Here is a 19,107-nt window from a genome sequence, read left to right as displayed (position 1 = left end):
TCTGGGCTGGGTCACAGGACCCCCCCCCCCCCCCCCGCCAGGAAAACACACCCCGCGCATGTACCCCCCACATTCGGGGAAAGATCGGAGCTCCTCCCATTGCCTCTCGGCATGAGCCGGAGGCTGGAACCCTCCCCTGCTACCCTCCTCGTGTGGCCCCTGCTACCCTCAGCCCACCACCCACCATGGACTAGAGAGCCCCCCACCCACCGCCCTTCGTGGGGAGAGACCCCCAGGCTCCAAGTACAGGCTGGAGACTGGCATTTTCCATGTGCACCCTGAATCCACAGGCCCCAGATCCCCCCAGCACCTTCCGCCCTCACAGGCTTCCCCGTCCCTCCTCCTGGCTGCAGGTTTGGGCAGGTGGGGAGCTCCGCTCCCCGTGTGCAGCCAACGCGGCAGGGGGGCTGTGAATCAGCCCCGAGCGCCCCAGTTCATTAGCTGCGCTTGAGGCAGGGAGGGGGGGGCTCCTGTCATGCAGCCCCAGGTGGCGAGGGGGCGAGGGGCAGCAGGACTGTCTGTCCCACAGGGCCACATTCCCTCCTTCAGACACCAGCCATCAGATTTTGCCTTTGTCGCGCCAAACCAACGGCTTGGGGCCCCGCACCTGCACAGGGATCCACCTGCAGGGTCCGGCCCGGGATTCCCCCTCCTCTCCCCTGGGGTCTGGGCGCAGAGAATACTATTGATTAGACACCCCTGAGCACTGGGGAACGATCCAGGGAGCAGGACCCCCCTCCGCCACAGAGCCCCCGGTCCCTCCTATGAGCCAGGAGAGGGGTCAGGTCAGGGTCAGATTTTCAAACAGCTCCGGCCGATCCCTCCATCTGCGGAGCCCTCCCGGCTGGGGACCGTTCGCACCCTGGCCTGGGGGGGCAGCCCCTGTCCCCTCGGCCCGGCTCCCGGCACTGGCCTCCGGGGGCTGGCTCTGCAGCAGGGGCTTCTCCGTCTGCAGGAGGGTGTGGGGCCAGCCCCAGCCTTGCCCGCTGCAGGAGGCGGCTCTGAGCCAGGTGCCCCTGCAGAAGGATGCAGCTGCAGAGCGACGGGCTTCTGTCAGAGCCGATCCATTCTGCAGGGAAGGGGGGGGAGCTCTTACTGACCCCCCAGAGCCACTCCCACAGATGCAGGCTTAACCCCAGCACTGCCCCCTGCCCCCAGGAGCCCTTTATCCCCAGCATGGCCTGCGCCTCTCGAAACAGGGCACCCTCGCTTTCCAAGGAGATGGTCTAGTCTGTGCCACTCTCCTCTGCCCCCCCCCGCCTGCTTGAATGGGATGTGCCCAGCCAGGTGCAGAGACAAGGGAGACCCTATAAATAGGGGTTGCAGCGGTGGGGCCCCATCACCAGGGGAGGGAGCTGGGCTGGCTGGACACCCCCCCCCCCCCCCGAGCCGCATCTTCCCTTTGCTCCGGGAGCTGGGGCTTGGCTGCATGTTTCCCCCCGAGCTGTGCGAGGTGGGGGGGCTCTGTGGGCCCCGGGCCATGGAGTTCTGGAGCAGCCCCGCAGCCTACGAGGAGGTGCGCGGGAGCGTAGCTCTGGCCGGCCCCCCGGATCTGATCGCTAACGAGCTGGAGGAAGGTGAGCGCTGGGGCGAGGGGTGAGCCGGGGTGTGGGGGGTGCATTGACCCTGTGTGCTCTGGGAAACTGACCTTTAACTGAGTCCTACTGTATATTAACCCCCCCCCCGACACACACACGGCTAAAGTTAAATCCCCCAGGCCCCCTCCCTGGGGCTGTGCCATGTGTTCTGCCCCAGCTGGGGTGGCCGCTCCTCTGGCACGGCGGGACCCGCCTGGGCATTGGCGCTGGGGCAGGCTCGCGGTCGTGCTGCGGGGCTGGCTTGTCTGGTGCCTGGTTTTCGCCCGCCGTGGGTTTGCGGTGGCCCTGGAGCGCCGGGCCCCACAGGTATTGTGTGTTCGTGGGGTGGCTGCCCGCTGCCGAGCTAGCTGCCCCCTGAGCCGGCCCTGCCGCGGTTGGCTTCCAGCCCCCGCCCGGGGGGAAGGGCCCGGTGGCTCCGCTGTGCCGTGCCGGAGCCCCTCAGGGCAGGGTGCCCCTGTCGCTCTCCCCTCGGGGGGCGGCTTCCCGGCCCGGAGCAGTCTGTTGCAGAGCGGGTGCTGCAGACGTGGGGTGGGTCTCAGAGCCCCTTGACTGCCCTGGGGGTCTGCCCTCCCCAGGCAGGGGCAGGAGCCCGCTCGAGTTCGGTTGTGGCCTTACCTTCTGGTAGGGGAGGGCGGCAAACGGGGTCTGCACGGCCTGGCTGCCGGTTCCCCAAGGGTTTGGGCTGGCGGCATTGCCCCCTGCGTCTGTCCAGGGCTGCTGGCGGCAGTCAGGGGTGGGCGCCGGGTTGTCTGGGGCGAGGGGTGTGTGGCACCGACTTGTGCTAGAGAGTAGCAGGGGCTGCGGGCTCCCCTCCTGCAGAAGGTTTTCCTGGACCCCCTCAGCAGAGCTGGGGGCCCCTTCCCGGGGCTGGCATTGGCAGCCAGATGGAAATGTTGGGGGGATGAGGGAGGCACCCACGTTCCCATTCCAGCCACCCGGCAGGGAGGCTGGCGTCACATGGGGCCCAGTCGCGGCCCTGGTCCCCCCTCTGGCTCACTGCAGGGTGCCCGTTGAGGGGAGACGGGGCCTGCGGCTGGAAGGCCCAGGGGTGCTGAGGGGCTCTGGGGGCCAGAGGCCCAATGTGCTGTCAGGATGGTGCGGCGAATACAGAGCTCTGAGCTGGCGCCCTAGACCCCTGGCTGGGGGGCTTTGGTGGCGTCCCAGTGACCCCGAGAGGGAAGATTCTTTCCCCCAAAAGCGCAGGGCCAGGGGCTCCTTGGGGGTGGGGGCTGGCTGAGAGCTGGAGGAGCAGTGCGGGGTTGGGGAGGGCGGGGGGCAGGGCACAGCCAGGGGATGGGGCTCAGTGTCCGTCTCTCTGCATCCCCAAGCCTGACGGTTTTCTCTCCCCAAACAATGGCTGCCAAGCGAATCTACCCCCGGGGCTGGGTTCTGTGGGGCCCCCACTGCTGGGGCAGGCACCCACCCTATGCCTGGCCCGTTCCCGGTCTAACGGGGGGGCGGGGTCTGTATCTCGCCGCGCGGCCTGCAGACCCCAGCAGCCGCCTGGCGCCCGTCACTCACTCACGCCTTAACGAAGCTCACGCTCTAATTATTTCCAATTATGGTCCGGCAGCCTGATGAGGTGCTGGGGAGGTCCCCTGCGGAGACCGAGGGCCTGCTGGGGGAGGGGGCCGACCTCTCGGATCCTGCCCCCGCCCGCCATGCGGACGTGCCAGCCCGCACGCGGGCTGGGTGTCGGGAGCAGGGTGTGGCGCCCGAGGGGGTGGGAGTGCCGGGGGCGCCGGGGCGGGATTAGCCGGGTTGTTGACAAGACAGCAGCTGGGCAGAACGGGACAGACTGTTCCCAGGCCTGGCGGGGCTGGGCATCGCCATGGCAATGCATCGCCAATACGTCACCGCTGACCGGGGCAACGTAATGAGATTTGTGGGATCTCTGAGCTTCTCCTGCTAACCCACTTTACAGGCACCCTGGGCCCCGTGTCAGCCAGGCTTAGTGCTCTGGGTGGGGAGATAGCTTGCTGATCCTCTCACTCCTCCCAGGCAGAGAGTCCCTGCTCCTCAGGTGGGGAAACTGAGGCACACAGCTGGGATGCTTTGTGCCCAGTGCCTGCTTGGCAAGTCAGTGATAACGTTGCAAATGGAACCCAGGCGTCCTGGCTCTCGGTGCCCCTCCTGTAACCCCTAGACCCCACGCCCCTTGGTGGAGCTCCTCCTGCTGTTTCTCTAGCTTGTCCCTGAGGTAGGAGCCCAAAGTGCGCCCTGGCAGGTTTTCCTGGCGCGGTCAGTAAAGTCAGAGCCCCGGCCCCACCGCCAAGGTGCAGGCCCCTTCTGCTTCCCTTCCTCCCTGGGGCGTCTCTCCCCTGCGCTCAGCTGTGTCCAGCCTCCCTGCTGCTGCTTAGGAAGGGCCTGAGGACACGCTGGTGCCGCTTAGTGTCCGCACGGCAGGCAGCTGGCTGTTGCTTAGGCAACCTGCCCACGTCTGCCTGGGCCCGTGGCAGCTTGCAGGGCTGGTGCTTGGCTGGCACCTCTCTGCTCTGCAGCGGCGTGGGGGGTCGCCCCACGCAGGAGGGGAGCTGGGCAGGGGGCTCAGTGCAGCAGGTGCCAGAAAGGGGCAGATCGGCCCTGGCTGGCTCGTGCGGAGACCCAGCAGGGTGTAGCCGAGGGGGTGTCTCATGGGGGGTTATGCCAGGGGTCGGTCGGTCTGCCTGCCTGTGGGAGTGGGCCGTTCTGTGGTGCAGCAGGATAGGGAGAGGTGGGTCTCTGGGTAGTGGGGGTGGGGAGAGCTGGGGACTGGGAGCCAGGACTCCTGGGTTCAACTCCTGGCCACTGACTCTGTGTTCCCTTGGGCAAGTCCAGTTCCCTGTTCGGTGCCTCAGTTTCTCCATGTGCAGAGCAGGGCCAATCCTGACCCAGCCTCCAGGGAGTGGAGCCTCCCGAACTCCTTGCGAGGGCTGGGAGACCCCCACCACGGCTGACGCTGGAACAGAACGGGGAGGCGCTTGCTGGGGAACGGTCTGTGCCCCATGTGGCTGAGGGGAGGCTATGGAGCCTGCTCCCTGCCTCAGTTACCCTTTGGCCTCTGCTCCAGCCCCTCTGTGAGCCTGGTGCTCCCTCAAGAGCTGAGACCCTCTGGAGGCCAGGCAGTGGGAGCCTTGTGAGCAGCTGGACGCATAGTCCTGCCTGGTGTTCCCGGCTTGTCTGGCAGAGCAGGCCGGGTGACAGCCCATGGGGCTGGCACAGACCCACGAGCATCCCTCTCCAGCTGCAGGGGCCCTCTGGGGTGGGGGAGCTGGGCTGTGGGCTGGGAACTGGCCGTCTGTGTCCATTGCACCCGTCCCACTTGTCCTGAGCGGAGACGGGCAACGGAGTTGAACTTAACCCTGCAGGAGCTGGGCTGGGACCTGCCAAAGCTCATTGCACTAGTGAGCTGAGCCAGGTTGGAACCCGGGTGAAGTCTCCTGGCTGCCCCTGCCCACAGCTCTGGGGGGAAACACGGGCAACTGATCTCCTGGGGGAGGTGGGAGATTGGAAGTGACGTGGCCTGGCGAGCCTGGCTGGTGGAGCCGAGCAGTTTCCAGCTTGGCCCTGTGCTGGGATCTCGCTTCCAATCCTGTCTCCACGGCCTGGATTTTTCCATTCCCTCCGTCCCCACGGAGCTCAGTCGGAGCGGTGTCCCGCAGAGGCACGGGGCTGGGGGTCAGCGTGGCTGATGGGGAAGGGGCTGAGTGCAGTATCTGGATTGTGTGGTCACCAGTGAAGTGTGTGTGGGGGGAGAACATTAAGGGTGGGCTGGGAGGTTCTGTTTAACTTTGGGCTTTGCTGAGGCCTTGGCAGGTGGCTCCTGCCATGACCCCTCTGCTCACTACCTGCCTGTCGGGGACCCATCTCCTTGCCCCCCGGAGTCAGCGGCCCCAGGGTGTGAGGGGTTAGATCTTTGTACAAGGATCTATGTCTGAACCTGACACGGTGGTTCCCAGTAGCCACGTCTAAAGTGTATTCCCTGCCAAGCTCTTGGCCTTGATGCTGCCTTGTAGCAGTGAGTTCCACAGACAAACAGTGCGTTGCACAAATAACGCGCTCCCTCTCTTCAGTTACAAATGTGCTCTCTGTCTAAGGCACTTGTCTGGGCCCCGTTCCCATGGTGTCTGAGCACAGCGCAATCTTCATTGCATTTATCCTCGCAGCCCCTGCCCTGGCAGGCAGGGCACCGGGCCGTTCTCTCCATTGGACAGATGGGGAACTGAGGCACAGAGAGGTTAAGTGTCTGGACCAAGGTGTCACAGGACTCTGTGGCAGAGCAGGTCCCCCAATCAGTGCTCTAACTACTGCACCACCCTTCCTCCCTGTCAGCTCCACTGAATGCCCCTTGCTTCTAGAGTGCTGTAGGCGAGCACTGGCTTCCCTTTCCTTGTTCCAGCATGCACCCCAGGGATCAACTTCCTGCCTCTCTGGGCACTCCTGCTCCTGCACATCCTGTCCTACAGCTGTAGTCTGCAGCGGCGGGGCAGCTGATGGCTTGACCCCAGAGGTGGCTGCATTTCAGTGGCAGGTGAAGCCGCCCACCAGGGGAGCTAGGAGGCTCGGCAGTCCTTGGATGAAGAGGGCTGGTGGAGCTGATGTGACAGGGCAGGGAACCAACCCTCTTTATAGATTCATAGATATTTAGGTCAGAAGGGACCATTATGATAATCTAGTCTGACCTCCTGCACAATGCAGGCCACAGAATTTCACCCACCACTCCTAAAAAAGACCTCACACCTATATCTGTGCTATTGAAGTCCTCAAATTGTAGTTTGAAGACCTCAAGGAGCAGAGAATCCTCCAGCAAGTGACCCGTGCCCCATGCTACAGAGGAAGGCGAAAAACCTCCAGGGCCTTCCAATCTGCCCTGGAGGAAAATTCCTTCCCGACCCCAAATATGGCGATCAGCTAAACCCTGAGCATATGGGCAAGATTCATCAGCCAGATACTACAGAAAATTCTTTCCCGGGTAACTTGGATCTTACCCCATCTAAAAATCTTTCTTTCTTGCTCTTGCAGTCCTCTGTTCTGAGCGGGTCGGCAGGATCACAAAGACCTACCATGATCTTGACGCGGTGACCAACCTGCTGGAGGAGGTAGGTGGAGCTGCTTCCCCCTCCTTGCCTGAGGTCTCTGCTCCTCCCCAGAGGTGGTGGCAAACTCACAGTGCCATGCTGTGTCAGAAATGCCACAAGAGGCTCCTGGCTTGGGATAAGAGGGCCCTGGGCATGGGGCAGCAGTTCTGGGAAGGTGGGCTGGCGACTGGTCAAATCTGGGTGGGGAGGGAGGAAGTGTGTAAGGGGGCGAGGGGCCAGTCTGGGGTGGGCGGGGGTGCCTGCCCCAGTTGACAGCAGCCTGTCTCCCCCCCGCAGAAGGAACGGGACCTGGAGCTCGCAGCCCGGATCGGGCAGTCCCTGCTGAAGCAGAACCGGAGCCTGACGGAGCGCAATGAGCTCCTGGAGGACCAGCTGGAGCTGGCCAAGGAGGAGGTAAAGGCCCCCCCATGGGCTCGGGTGGGAAGCCGGGCCCCCATGGCTCTACGTACTGGCCTTTGAGCCAGCTCCCCCTGCGAGCCTGTCCCAGCCCTGCCCCCACATGGGCAAGAGGCGCTCGGTCCCTCGGGCCCATCCCATCTGCAGTGCCCACAGTGAGGGGGCAACTGTCTGTGATGGGGGGGCCCTTGCACTGAGCCCCTCTAAACTCCCCCATGTATTGGTAGCACCCTGGGCTGAAGTCAGGCTGGAGACCTGGCCCAGCTGCTTCCCCCACATGAGTGGGAGCCCTCTGGGGACCCTGCCCAGCCTGCCTCACCCCCGGTTGTGCCCAGTTTCCCCTCTTGTCCCCCCCAGATTGCCCAGCTGCGGCACGAAGTCTCCATGCGGGATGACCTGCTCCATCTCTACACCAACACCGTGGAAGACAGTGAGCCGGCCACAGCCACTGCCACGCCGTGAGTGACCCGGGGGGCTCTGCTCCCATCGCTGGGGGGAGACTCTGCCCTCGGCTGGCTCGGGCCTCGCTTGCTCCACAGAGCCACGTCCTGCCCGGGCCGGAGCTGGGCCCCCAGATTTGGTGACTGAGCGTTAAAGCCTCCGGTCCTGGAGCTGCCCTCAGCTGGGACCTGCTCTCTGAGGGGCAGCTCCTGGGACCAGGGTGGCTCTGCCCCCTTCTCCCCTGAGGTGAGTGCAGGAAGGGCCTTGGGTCCCTTTTCCTCCTGCCTGGTGGATGGGGCCTGGCCCGTCTCCGGGTGGTGCTGGGGGTTTATGGGCCCCTCTCTCTAGGAGGCCCAGGGAAAGCTGCATCCTCCCAGGGGCGGGAGTTTTGGAGGGGTACGGGCTGCCGCCCTGCCCACCGGTGATGCTTGGGAGGGGCTGGGCGGCTGCTCCCTGCCCCAGTGGCAGAGGGTGCCGGGTGCCTGGGCTGCGGCTCTCACGGCCCCTCTGCCCCACAGGCTGCGACGGAACGAGTCCTCGCTGTCCCTGCAGCAGTGCGTCCAGTACGACACCCTGCAGCAGAAACTCAGGGGCCTGGAGGAGGAGAACCAGAAGCTGCGCTTGGAGGTGAGAGCTGGGGGCAGCCCGCTCTGTGCCAGGCTGGGCTGGCGGGGGGGGGGCAGCCTGCTCTGTGCCAGGCAGCCAGTGACCTGGCTGGAGGGGGGGGATTCTTGGCCTGAGGGATCTCTCTGTCCCAGCCGCTCTCCCTGGCTGGCCGCTGGGGGCCCCTTTGCTCCTGCCCTGGTGCTGGGGGCGAGCAGGGGGCTGTTCCTGATCGAAAGCCCTGCAGAGTCGGGCCATGTTGTGGAGCCGTCGTGGGGGTGCGGGTGGGGGGTCTGGTCACCCCGTGGCTAATGCTCCTTCTCTCTTTCCCAGGCCACCAGCATCGCCTCGGAAACCTTCCAGTACGAGGACCAGGAGCAGCAGCTGATGCTGGACTGCGTGGAACAGTTCTGTACGTCGGCTCTGGGCTCCTCCCCTCCCGGGCCCTGCCTGGGCCTGGCCTGTGGGGGGGCAGGGGGCTCTGTGGGGAGGGGGCTGCAGTGGCCTCCCTTTGGGTGCCAGTCCCCGCACGGCAGTGAGCTCTCCCCAGTTCAGACACCGGAGACTGTGGGCGCCAGGCACGGGACCCAGGTCTCCATGGGGCACGGGACCCAGGTCTCCATGGGGCACGGGACCCAGGTCTCCATGGGGCACGGGACCCAGGTCTCCATGGGGCACGGGACCCAGGTCTCCATGGGGCACGGGACCCAGGTCTCCATGGGGCACGGGACCCAGGTCTCCATGGGGCACGGCTGGGCTGGGTGGGCGCCCCCCCCCCAGGCCTGGCTCCCTGCGTGGGGCTAACCTCCTGCCCCTTCCCCCAGCTGAAGCCAGCCGGCAGGTGGTTTCTCTCTCCGAGGAGCTGGCCCGCAAGACTGAGGACACGGCCCGGCAGCAGGAGGAGATCAGCCAGCTCCTGGCCCAGATCGTGGACCTGCAGCAGAAGTGCCGCATGGTGAGTGCTGGGCCCGGGGAGCGCCCTGCGTCTGGCTGGCGGCCAGGCCTCTCCCTGGAGGGGGGCAGCCCAGCTGGAGCAGCCGGGGAGGTGGGTTGGCGCCGAGGGAGGGGGCGACTGCAGCTCTGACCCGCCGTGTCTCCCCAGTACGGCGTGGAGGTGGAAGAGCTGCAGCAGCATCTGGCCACGACGAAGGAGGCTCAGCAGAAGCTGCGCACTGAGGTGAGCCCCTGGGGGGCGGGGGGGGGTGCTGGGCCCCCGGCGCTCAGCCGCTGCTGCTCCATCCACCGGCCTGATCCCTGGCACCCACGGGCCCAGACTCGCTCTCTGCCGCGCCGCCCTCAGGGAGTGCAGAGCATGGGACGTGGGTGCAGCTGCCATGCTGAGGGCAGTGGGGTGCCAGGCCCGGCTCCCCGTGCCCTGCCCTGACCCCCGTCCTGTGCCCGGGTAGCTGCAGGACCTGCAGGAGAAATACGCCGAGTGCGAGGGCATGCTGCACGAGGCCCAGGAGGAGATCAAAACCCTGCGCACCCGGAACCTCCCCAACAGCACCCTCAGCCGGTACAGCCTGCTGCCCGTGGTGAGTACGGCCCCGGAGCACCCGGCTGCGGCGCGGGGGGGAGGCTCCCTTCCTGGGCACTGCCACTGTCCCCATGCGTGGGTCCGGCGGTGCTGGGCGTGTTGGAGCTGCGCTCCTGGGTGCTGCCACCCAGGGCGAGCTGGGCATCGTGCCACGTTCGTGAATGGGCTGCCTGGGCCCATTGCACCAGCCCCGGGGGAAGCCGGCATGGCCCTGCCTTGCAGGGAGAGGGAGGGATGCGTGAGCTGTGGCATGTTGAGTGCGTCTGTGCTGAGCTCTGGGCACTGGTGCCCATGGGGTGCCTGGCTCCAGGCTGCTGGTGTTTCCCCTCGCTGGCCCCACTGAGACACCACGTGCTTTCTGCCTGCAGGACTCGCTGGCCGCGGAGATCAAAGGGATCATGAGGAAAGGAGCTGACAGCTCACCCTCCTCAGAGTACAAGTGAGTCTCCCCCTTGCTGTGGGGCTGGGGCAGGGGAGCCGGCTGGCCGCCAGGGCGCGGTCTTAGCTACAACTCATGGGACCCAGCGAGCCTGCTGTGTCCGGGGGTGGGGGCCCTGAGTGGACCCATATAATGGATGGGGGTTGAGGGGGTGTCCCCTGGGTGCAGATGAGGGCTGGGGTGGCCAACCCCCCAATGATGCTGCCTGGGGGAGGGGTGGCCGGGCAGGCGGGCCCCCGGGGGAGGGGAGCCCGCTGACGGGTGCTGTCCCCGCCCAGGAGCTACAAGCGGGTCTTCGAGACGGTGAAGGTCGTGAACCAGGCAGTCAAAGCCAAGTCGCGTGCGGAGTCACCCCAGAACCTGCCCGGCTCCAAGCCGTCCTCGGCCCTCCCCTCGGCAGGGTGCAGCCGGGTCAGCACGCCCCGCACCAGCTACTACGGGTCAGACAGCGCCAGCCTGGCACTGGAGAGCCTGGAGAGCGCCCTGTAAGTGCCCCTACCCCACACTCGGTGGCTGGGAAGGCGGGTGCCATGCATTAGTGGGGTACGGTCAGTCGGGGCTTCCACCCTTCCCCCTCCCAAAAGATCTGTGCTGGGGAGGGACACCGGGGGGCTGCAAACAGCCACACTCAGCCCATACCTGATCTCCGCTGGACTCTGCAGAGAGATGCTCTCCTGGGGAGGTTTATGTAGGGTCTCCTTGATGATGATCATACTGGTGTGTGAGGTCCAGAGCAGGACCCCCGACGGGGGATTGGAGCAGCGTGGCTGGGAACATGGGTGGGGCCAGCCATGGCCCGGTGGGATGTAGCTGGTGTGTGAGATCAGTGCAGGTGGCCCCCTTGGCTATGGTGCCAGGACCCAACCCAGCAAGGGGCTAATGGAGATGAAGGGTCTATCCCATAGATGACTGTGCCCTAGTCCTCTGAGCCAGCTTCTCACCTCTGTGGGGCACAGCCCTGGCACAGTGCCCCTTGCTCTGGGGTGGTGCTCAGGAGGCATGGTGTGACCCTCCTCAGGGCACACCCAGCTGCAGGGCTGAGCTTCCAGGGCCGTCCTAACTCTATCTCCTGCTTCCCCGTGGCAGAGGCGAGGAGAAGCTGCGAGGCACTCCGGGCACCCCGGGCAGGCACGACCTGGAGGCCGCGCTGCAGCGTCTGTCCGCCCGCCAGGAGAGCCATGCCTCGGAGCGCTCCTTCTTCGAGACGGAGCGCGAGCAGAAGCTGAACCAACTGGCCAGGGACGTGGAGAGCTCCAGTGGGTTCCTCACGCCCAACGACAGCATCCTGTCCACCAGCACCAATTACTCTGGCAGCTCGGAGCACACCGGGGCCTCCGGCTTCTCCCTCGGCTCCCTCTCCTACCTGCCGGACAAGCTGCAGATCGTCAAGCCCCTGGAAGGTGAGTGAGGGGAACAAGCAGGCCTGGGGCATCTCGCACAGAGGGTGGCCCCAGGGCAGGAGGTGAGGAACAGGCCAGGTTTGGGCTCAGGCCCAAGGGGAGCCGCTTGGAGGAGCCGCCTGCGTCAGCCTTGGGAGTTAAGTGTTGTATTAACTGAAATTGGCTTATGCAACACCGTTGGCCCAGTTAGTCCGTCACTGGACAGCGTTAAACAGCCATGAATGAGGTCCAGGGCTGGGCATCCGGAGTCCGCAGCCTGCGACGCACACGGGATCTCTTTTGGGGAAAAGGCAATATGCCACATTTATTGGGAAAACAACAATTCACACACCCACATGTCGATGTTATAGTTACCAGTTTGGATCCATCTAGTGGCCAGCTCGGTTGATCACAGGTAGGGAGGAGCTGGGTTCTGTTGGTCGCGACAAAATGCTTTGGGGAAGTGGCAGGACAAACCCAAAGTTTTATGGCAAGGCACCTCGTGTTTTTTTAGTGATTTTTTTTTTTTTATTTTTTTTAAATTGGGACTAATGAGTTTTGCATCATTATGCTGTAATTGTTTGAAGAGTACTTGGTTTGGTTTTTTTAATTTTTATTTTTCAAGTTTTTTAGGGAGTTATCCTATGCTGGTTTTGATTACAGATCTTTTGTCCCCATTGATAGGTGCCTGTTTTATTTTTAGAGTCATTAATTTGCTGCCATCTGACATTTCAATAGGGGTGTGTTGCAATCTCCTGGCACCCTTACGCTTGTCCTCCGTTCCTCCCTAGAACATCTGGTCCAATGATGGCCTTCACACTTATCTTCTAACACACACATTCCTCACTCTCTCACACAACAGAATAGATTTACACAGAACATTTGAACAGGAACATCAAATTGCAATGCAAGAGAAAACAATCACTGCATTCTTTTACTTATTTCAAAATGCTAAACCTACAACAAAGTGGTGACCCTAAAAGGTCTGTTACTGCCTCAAAATCAGCTCAGAGACCGATTCTGGCTGATGCATCTCTACCAATGGCCCATTAGGCCATTTCTTCCTGCTTTCAGAAAGGGGGGCTGGCAGGATATGGTCAACTCTTACATCAATACATTGAATACATGCTACATTCTTCTTTATCCTTCATTCTAAAGTATACAAAATACAAACCTAAAAATCCTCCTACTACAGGAGAAGACAAACCGGTTAAAGCCTCTGACGTGGAAGGGGTCAGTGAGGTGTTCAGTGGAACACGTTTTGTTCTCTCCCTTTAGCTGGGGAGTTCTAGCAGGAAACCCCCCTAGTGTGGCAGGGTCTCGCTGGTTAATGCCTGTCCCGCGAGGGAGGAAGGCAGCAGCCAGGAGCTGGAGCTTTCCTTGTGGCTGCTGTGAAAGTCCAACCCCGTTTCATCCCAGGAGGTGCAGGATTCAGCTGGAGCCGGGAGAGGTGGCGATGTCTCTGCCCAGTCTGCTCAGGGGGTCTCTGCATTAGGATGCAGATGGCCCAGGGTCCCTGGAGAGGGGGGGTGTGTGTGTGGGGGGGACATGTAGCAGCCATAATGGTGAAGCTTGCATCAGGAGACCCTCTGCTCTCTTGTCTGTCTTTGAGGCCCCAAAGAGCATTTGGGGCGGGGGGGGGAGAACAGCCTGTCCCCTTATTTGTCCCATACTTAGGCCTAATACCCAGCACCCCAATTTTGGGTCCTTAATTTCCAGTTCCACCATCTTGTTTTTACCAAGCCCAGTTTCAACAGTCCTTGAGGTCTGGCCTCAGGCCAGTCTGTCTCCATGCCCCGCCCCCCCGGCCTTTTCCCATCACCATTCAGCCATTCGGTTATTGTGACCCTTTATGAACGGTCACTCCCTCCTCCCAGCTGAGCTCACCATTTGAGTCCATTTTAAGACCCAATTCTCCCACCAGTGTGTCTGCCCCCCCCGCCCCAGGAGCCAGCTGGGGTGATGCTTGGCACTGTGAGTGCTGCTGCCCTCCAGGGGCTGGGCAGAGCCGCATCGCCACTGCTGGGGTCCCCTGCATGGCAAACATGGGACATTCCCCCGCTGCAGCAGGTGGCTTGGCGGGCTAGAGCCCTAGCGATGTCCGTCAGCAGCTCTGGGCACTGGGGCCCCTGGCAGCATGGGACGGAGCGAAGGGCTGGAGATCTGCATGGTTGGGGTCTCTGTCCCCAGGCTCGGTGACTCTCCACCACTGGCAGCAGCTGGCAAAGCCCAACCTGGGCGGGATCCTGGACCCCCGGCCTGGTGTGCTCACCAAAGACTTCCGGCAGCTGGACGTAGACCTGGAGGAGGTCTACAACCTGAATGACCTTGAGGAGGATGACGTGGACCTGAGTGTGTTCCCGGCACTTGCTGCGTCCACGCCTTCCAAAGCCAACGGCTGCTCCAGTGGTGAGCCAGGGCCGGGGGGTGGGTGTGTGTGTGTGTGTGTGTGGGGGGGGGGGGGGTTAAGCCTGCCCTGACGGGACCCTGAGCCAGCAGCAGGCAGGTGTCAGCCTGGCCCTGCCTGGCTAGCGGGACTCTCCATGCCCCCTGCTGGGGTGCAACAAGGCTGGCGTCCTTTGCTCCAACCCATCCAGGTGCTCCCAGGACCCCTGCCGCCGTGTCTCCTTCCCATGTCTGTCTGCATGTCCATCTTGTCTCGGTCATCTGTGTGTGGACGCTCTGTGTCTGGCTTTCTCTCCAGTCTCTTGCTGGGCAGCCCAGGGCCCGAGAGACTTTCTTGCCACCGTCCCTGTGAGGCGCTCCAGCCGCCCAGGGAGCTGCTCTTGTTCAGCCTGGTGTGTACAAAGGGGCCCTTGGTCTGCTGTGCGGAAACATCAGCCTTGGTCCTCAAATCTGCCCCCGGCTGGGGTCCCCTGGGAGCCCTACAGAGCCCACCGGGGTCTCCCTGCGCCCATTCCCTGCTGACTCACTGGGGGCCTGTGTCGTGCTGTAGCCAGAGCCCTGGGCCCCGGGTTTTGTCTCTGGTGCCCAGGTCGGTCGGTCTGTCCATCCCCCACCCATACATTAACCCCGTGTCTCCTGTCCGTGCCAGTGTTCCGCTCCTCCATTAACAACCTCCCCCAGACTCCATCCACCTTCACCATCACCACCTGCCGCATCCTGCACCCCAGCAAGGAGATCACCATGGTGACGCCCAGGTAAGGCGGCCAGGGCCCTGCCCTCCATCCCCATCGTCTCCCTGTGAGCCAATCATCCCCTCTAACCTGTCTCCTTTTCTCCCCCCGCCCCCCGGGCTGCTTTACTGGCTCCTGGTTCTAGGCAGCGACACTCCTGGGGCAGGCGCCTCTGCAGCCCCTGACGCTCTGAGGGGCTCGGTGCGAACGTAAGAGTCCCCGTATCACGCTGGCAGAGCCGGGCACGGCAGCCCCACAGACACTGAGCGCGGGGGGCGTGTGCTGCAGGAAGGATCCCTCCAGCTGCCTGTCTGGCAGGATCCTGGGGGCTTACAGAGCAGGGAGCAGCTGTTGGGAGGTGACGAGGGGGCTCTCGCCAGCTGGCCCCTGCTCTGGGTCAGGACTACACCGTCCCCCAAGTCTGCCCCCCTGCAGGCTGCGAGGTGTGAGTGGGGTTACCGCTGGACTGCAGAGGCTGGCCCAGGCTGCTCTTCCCTACGTACCCCACTGCATCCCCCACAGCTGTGGGGGGGATTCGTGCCTGGCTTGATTCCCAGCTGCGCTTGGGAACTGGCAAACCCGGGCATCCCTGCCGTGCCGGCTTCTTGCTAAGAATCCCCACTCCCTAATGAACCAGTGGGTGGCTGCTCCTGGTGGGCTGACAAGCCCGGCAGAGCTGGGCCCGGCACTGGAGCAAGAGGGAACGGGCACCTGTTGCCTCCCATCAGATGAAGGGGTTTCTGTGCAGCCCAGGTGCTGCTTTAGGAGTCAGATCTCTGCAGAGACCTGGCACTGACTGACATGAATGAGCAATTGGACATCAGGAGCCAGACCCCCCTGAGCTGAGATTCCCAACTTGCCCGGTGCCCTGGCACTGCCATGCTCCATGTGTGTAGGTCGAGCCCCTTCTGCACGTGGAGGGAGCAGCCTGGGTCCAGCCTCTGCCTCTGGGGAGCACTCACTAACCCACTAACCAGTAGCTGCCTGGGACACAGGATGTGCCATTAACCCCCCTCCCTTTTCTCTCTAGGCCTAAAGAGACTAACGTGGCTGCACCAGGCGGGAGGTGCTGCCCTACCCTGGGCAAGGGGGGTCCTAAACTTGCTGTGGGCTCGCAGCACCTTGTGTGACTTGGCTAAGGGGGGGTGTTGGCTGCCACAGGTTAATGGTAAAGGATTCGTTAAGTAAACGAGCTAACTGGACCAGTGCCTGGAAAGAGGAAGCTCCTTGCCCTAGGGCCGAGCCAGGGACTCTCCAAACAGACCCAGTCACTCCGTCAGTTCTCTCCTGGGGCTGCACGGGGGGCAAATCCCTTCAGTGCTGGCAATGGGCTGGCACTGGGTGGAGCTTGGCTGGGTCAAACTGTTCACACTGTGCTGGGCAGGGACCCCGTGGCACCTGGACAGTCAGGGCCCCTGGGGGCTCAAGATGACTCAAGGTCCCAGAGCAAGTCAGGGACAGAGCCAGGAGTAGAACCCAGGAGTCCGGAGCTTGGCCCAAAGCAGAGCTTTGGGGTGGGGGCATGCCAGAGGTCAGGGCACTGGGGGGGAAGCTCAGCCCAGAGTGAGAGCTCCTCTTTCCTAGGCCAGGCCAGGCCGGGCCTGTGGGCCTGCCACCTCCTTGTACTGACCAGCTTTCTCCCCTCTCTCCTCCCCCAGTCTTTATAATACAGTCGTGCCCTCTTGTGGACCCTTTGAGAGGCTGAGTGCCGCTGGCCCCCTGCCCCAGGCTCCGGATCCTGGCCCCAGGCCGCTGGCTGCGCCTCTCAGGCTCGTCACTCTGCTGCTGGAGCACGGCATCTCCGCCTCGGTGCGAGCGAGCAACGCCCTGGCTGCGCTCCGGGCGCCGGAGCCCCCCTCCTGGCTTTCCCCCTTGAGGGAGCAGTGGGACAGCCTGGGGGGAAGGTCTCTGGGCAGCTCAGGCTTGGCTCAGCCTTTCCCTAGGGCTGCCGGGCTGGAGGACAGCGGGGCCCCTGGGCCTAGCGGATCCCAGAATAAGAGCAACATCTTCAGCTGGAACCTGGTGGAGAAGCTGAAGAGACTCAGGCTGGACAACGTGGTGGCCAGAGGAGAGGCCTCCTTCCGCGGCGCAGAAGAGGCCAGGCAGCCCGCTGGGACACCGGCCGCCACCACCACACGGCCGTGAGCTGGTTCTTGGGACTCTGCTGCTAAGGGGAGCCTGTGAGCCTCCTGGTTGGGACATGACCCCTGCAGAGCAACGTGGGCCTCCCCATCACCCCCTCCCCAGAGCCCTTTCCAGCCAGGAGCCAGCTGTGGGGGGGAGATGATCCCTCCAGGTCTTGGCTGCTGGCAGGAGCTGGACTCTGCAGAGGGATCTGCTCTGTTGTCTCTTAACTTATTTCCAGGCACTTAGTGGGTCCCCTGGGTAGGGGCCCCCCACAGGTGATGTGGGTGGGGTGACCGTTTTCTGAGTGGCAGTGACGACCAGTGCATCAGTGGCTGCCGTTTAATAGGCATCTTGGCTCTCTGCCACTGACCTGGGCATAGGGGACGTGTCCCCAGGGTGGCTCAGGCTGCCCCATGACAAGCCCCCCGTCCCTCCCTCCCCCAGGTGCAGCAGGTCTCCCGTGTGCCCCATGCCAAGGGGGTGAGGCCAGGGACACTCTGCTGAGCTGGAGCTTAGCTTTGGGCTGGGAGGTTGGCTCTGGTCTCTTCAGAGCAGGTGCATGGCTGGGGGAGCACTGAGTGCACATGGGGGCTGGGGGACTCCTGGGGGGCTGCGGGGCAGCTTGTGCTGCCTGTCAATCTTGCAATGATCCACTGTCCTGTCCTTCTCCAGACACACACCCCCTCCCCCCCCAGGATGGCAGCATCTCTGCCTCCGCTGCTCCGGGGGCGTCGTGTCAGGATCACAAAACTAGGTCTGGAAGCTCGGGGGCCGAGGGGCAGCAGCTCTGGGGAGGGAAGCTGGCACAACCCCTGCTCCTAGGGGCTCTAGCTCCCTCCCTGAGCCCTGAACGTGTCTTCAGCCGCGGCAGGCGGGCACAGCTGGGGGTGGGGGGTGTCTGCCCCTGGAACAGCGGGCAGGGAAGGGGCTCAGGTCTCTGGTTTACATGTAGGTGGTGTGGGTGGCTCCCACCGCTGCCTGGTCTCCCCCCTACACCCACGTTCACTCTTAGCCGAGCGCAGCGGTGGGGAAGGCCAGGTCCCGTGGCTGTCAATGGGGTGGGGGGGGCTTAGGATCTCGATGAGGAACAGGCAATATTGTTCCAGCCAGAGAGGGGGCAGTGACTCTTATGGACAGGCCAGGCCCTCCTCTCCCAACAGCCTGAGGCCTAGGCCCTGGGGGGAGAGGAAATCTGCTGTCCTGAAGGGGCCGGGGTCAATGCAGGATGTTCTGGGCTGTCCTATGGGCCCTGCTGTACTGTTAATATTGTACAATAGCAAATGCCCAGCCCTGCCGAAGCAATTCTGGCCCGAGTCCCTGGAACTGGGCTGTACTCGACCCCAGCGGCGCATGGCCCCGGGCCGACCTGTCTTTTTAAAACACTGAGATTTTTCAACAGCTATTTTGTCTTGTATCAATAAACTAAGCTAGGGTGTGAAGGCCCCGCCCCTTCCCAGCAGGGGGCGGGGCCTGCATGCTGCTGGGGGTGTGGCTCTTCCATGCACAGCTGCTGCTGCAAGTCCTGCTGTTTTCGATAAGTCTCTGCACTACCTGGAGTTTGTGCCCCTTCCCCCCCCGACTCCCCAGCTGTGTCGTTCTGGTGAAATAAACGTGATGTAATCAGAAGTGGCTCTGGCCTGGTGTTCGTGGTGCCATCTGAGCGGGACGGGGGCTTGTGTGACCTGACCCCTCAAGCAACGGCTGGGCCTGCCCATGACCAGATCCCGGCAGTGGGGAGGTCTCTGAAGCTGCCCCCATGGGCTCAGTGAAGCAGGCGTGAGGTGGGGCACGGGGGGGTCAGCTGTTTGGCTGCAGCCATTCAAAGGTGGTGCCCCATGGGGCAGGAGCCAGGCGTGTAGGCACCAGCCCGGGTGAACGCTGCAGGGACCTGCCGGGGGAGGGATAGTGCTGCCATGTCACCCCCAGGGGACTGGACTAAAGCAGCTCCCCCTGCACTGAGGGTGGCTGAGAGCTGCTTGGAGGGATTGATTGAAATACCCCTGCAAGCATGATCCCCTGCCCCCTGCAATTAGCTGGCCAGGACTGGCCCAGCAGCTGAGCTCTGGCATCCTCCACCCTGTCTAGGGCCAGGGGCCAGTGCTGGCAATTTTACTACAAGTCTTGCAATTGTTTTCCTTCAGCCCCAGCTCCTGGAGTCACGGGATTGTCAGGCTTTCTCACCACTCATTCTGCTCTTTGGAAGAACTTCTCCTGCATCAGGCCTTGACTAGGGAGCCCTGAACATGCAGGGCTAGTGGGCAAGAAAAGTGATGGGGCAGAGGAGAGGGCAGCTGCTGGTGGGGATGAGCCCTATCCTGGGGCGGGGTAGGGGGGAAGCATCCCTCCCTCCCTCCCCACATCTGGCCTTGCTG

The 19,107-nt window shown here is 63.3% G+C and overlaps 1 protein-coding gene across 3 annotated transcripts; it reads left to right on the top strand.

The window, feature by feature from the left end:
* Positions 1-1,429: 1,429 nt before the first annotated feature.
* Positions 1,430-18,361, top strand: HAP1 (huntingtin associated protein 1). 3 transcript variants are annotated; one of them, XM_073325755.2, is made up of 15 exons: positions 1,430-1,577; positions 6,600-6,676; positions 6,953-7,069; positions 7,430-7,530; positions 8,032-8,140; positions 8,450-8,528; positions 8,941-9,071; positions 9,219-9,293; positions 9,523-9,651; positions 10,022-10,092; positions 10,371-10,577; positions 11,179-11,492; positions 13,662-13,880; positions 14,527-14,632; positions 16,267-18,361. In XM_073325755.2, the coding sequence occupies exons 1-15, from the start codon at positions 1,430-1,432 to the stop codon at positions 16,751-16,753; spliced, it is 2,370 nt and encodes a 789-aa protein (XP_073181856.1). In that variant the 3' UTR covers positions 16,754-18,361. The 3 variants fall into 3 exon arrangements, with proteins under 3 accessions (XP_073181856.1, XP_073181857.1, XP_073181858.1); XM_073325756.2 differs by having other exon boundaries at positions 1,453-1,577; positions 9,529-9,651; XM_073325757.1 differs by lacking the exon at positions 14,527-14,632 and having other exon boundaries at positions 1,453-1,577; positions 16,267-16,405.
* The last annotated feature ends 746 nt before the right edge of the window (positions 18,362-19,107 follow it).

The sequence above is a fragment of the Lepidochelys kempii genome, chromosome 27 (assembly GCF_965140285.1).
Source record: "Lepidochelys kempii isolate rLepKem1 chromosome 27, rLepKem1.hap1, whole genome shotgun sequence".
Taxonomy (NCBI): Eukaryota; Metazoa; Chordata; order Testudines; family Cheloniidae; genus Lepidochelys; species Lepidochelys kempii.
The sequence above is the reverse complement of the archived record's forward strand: the minus strand, read 5'-3'. Positions and strand labels throughout refer to the sequence as shown.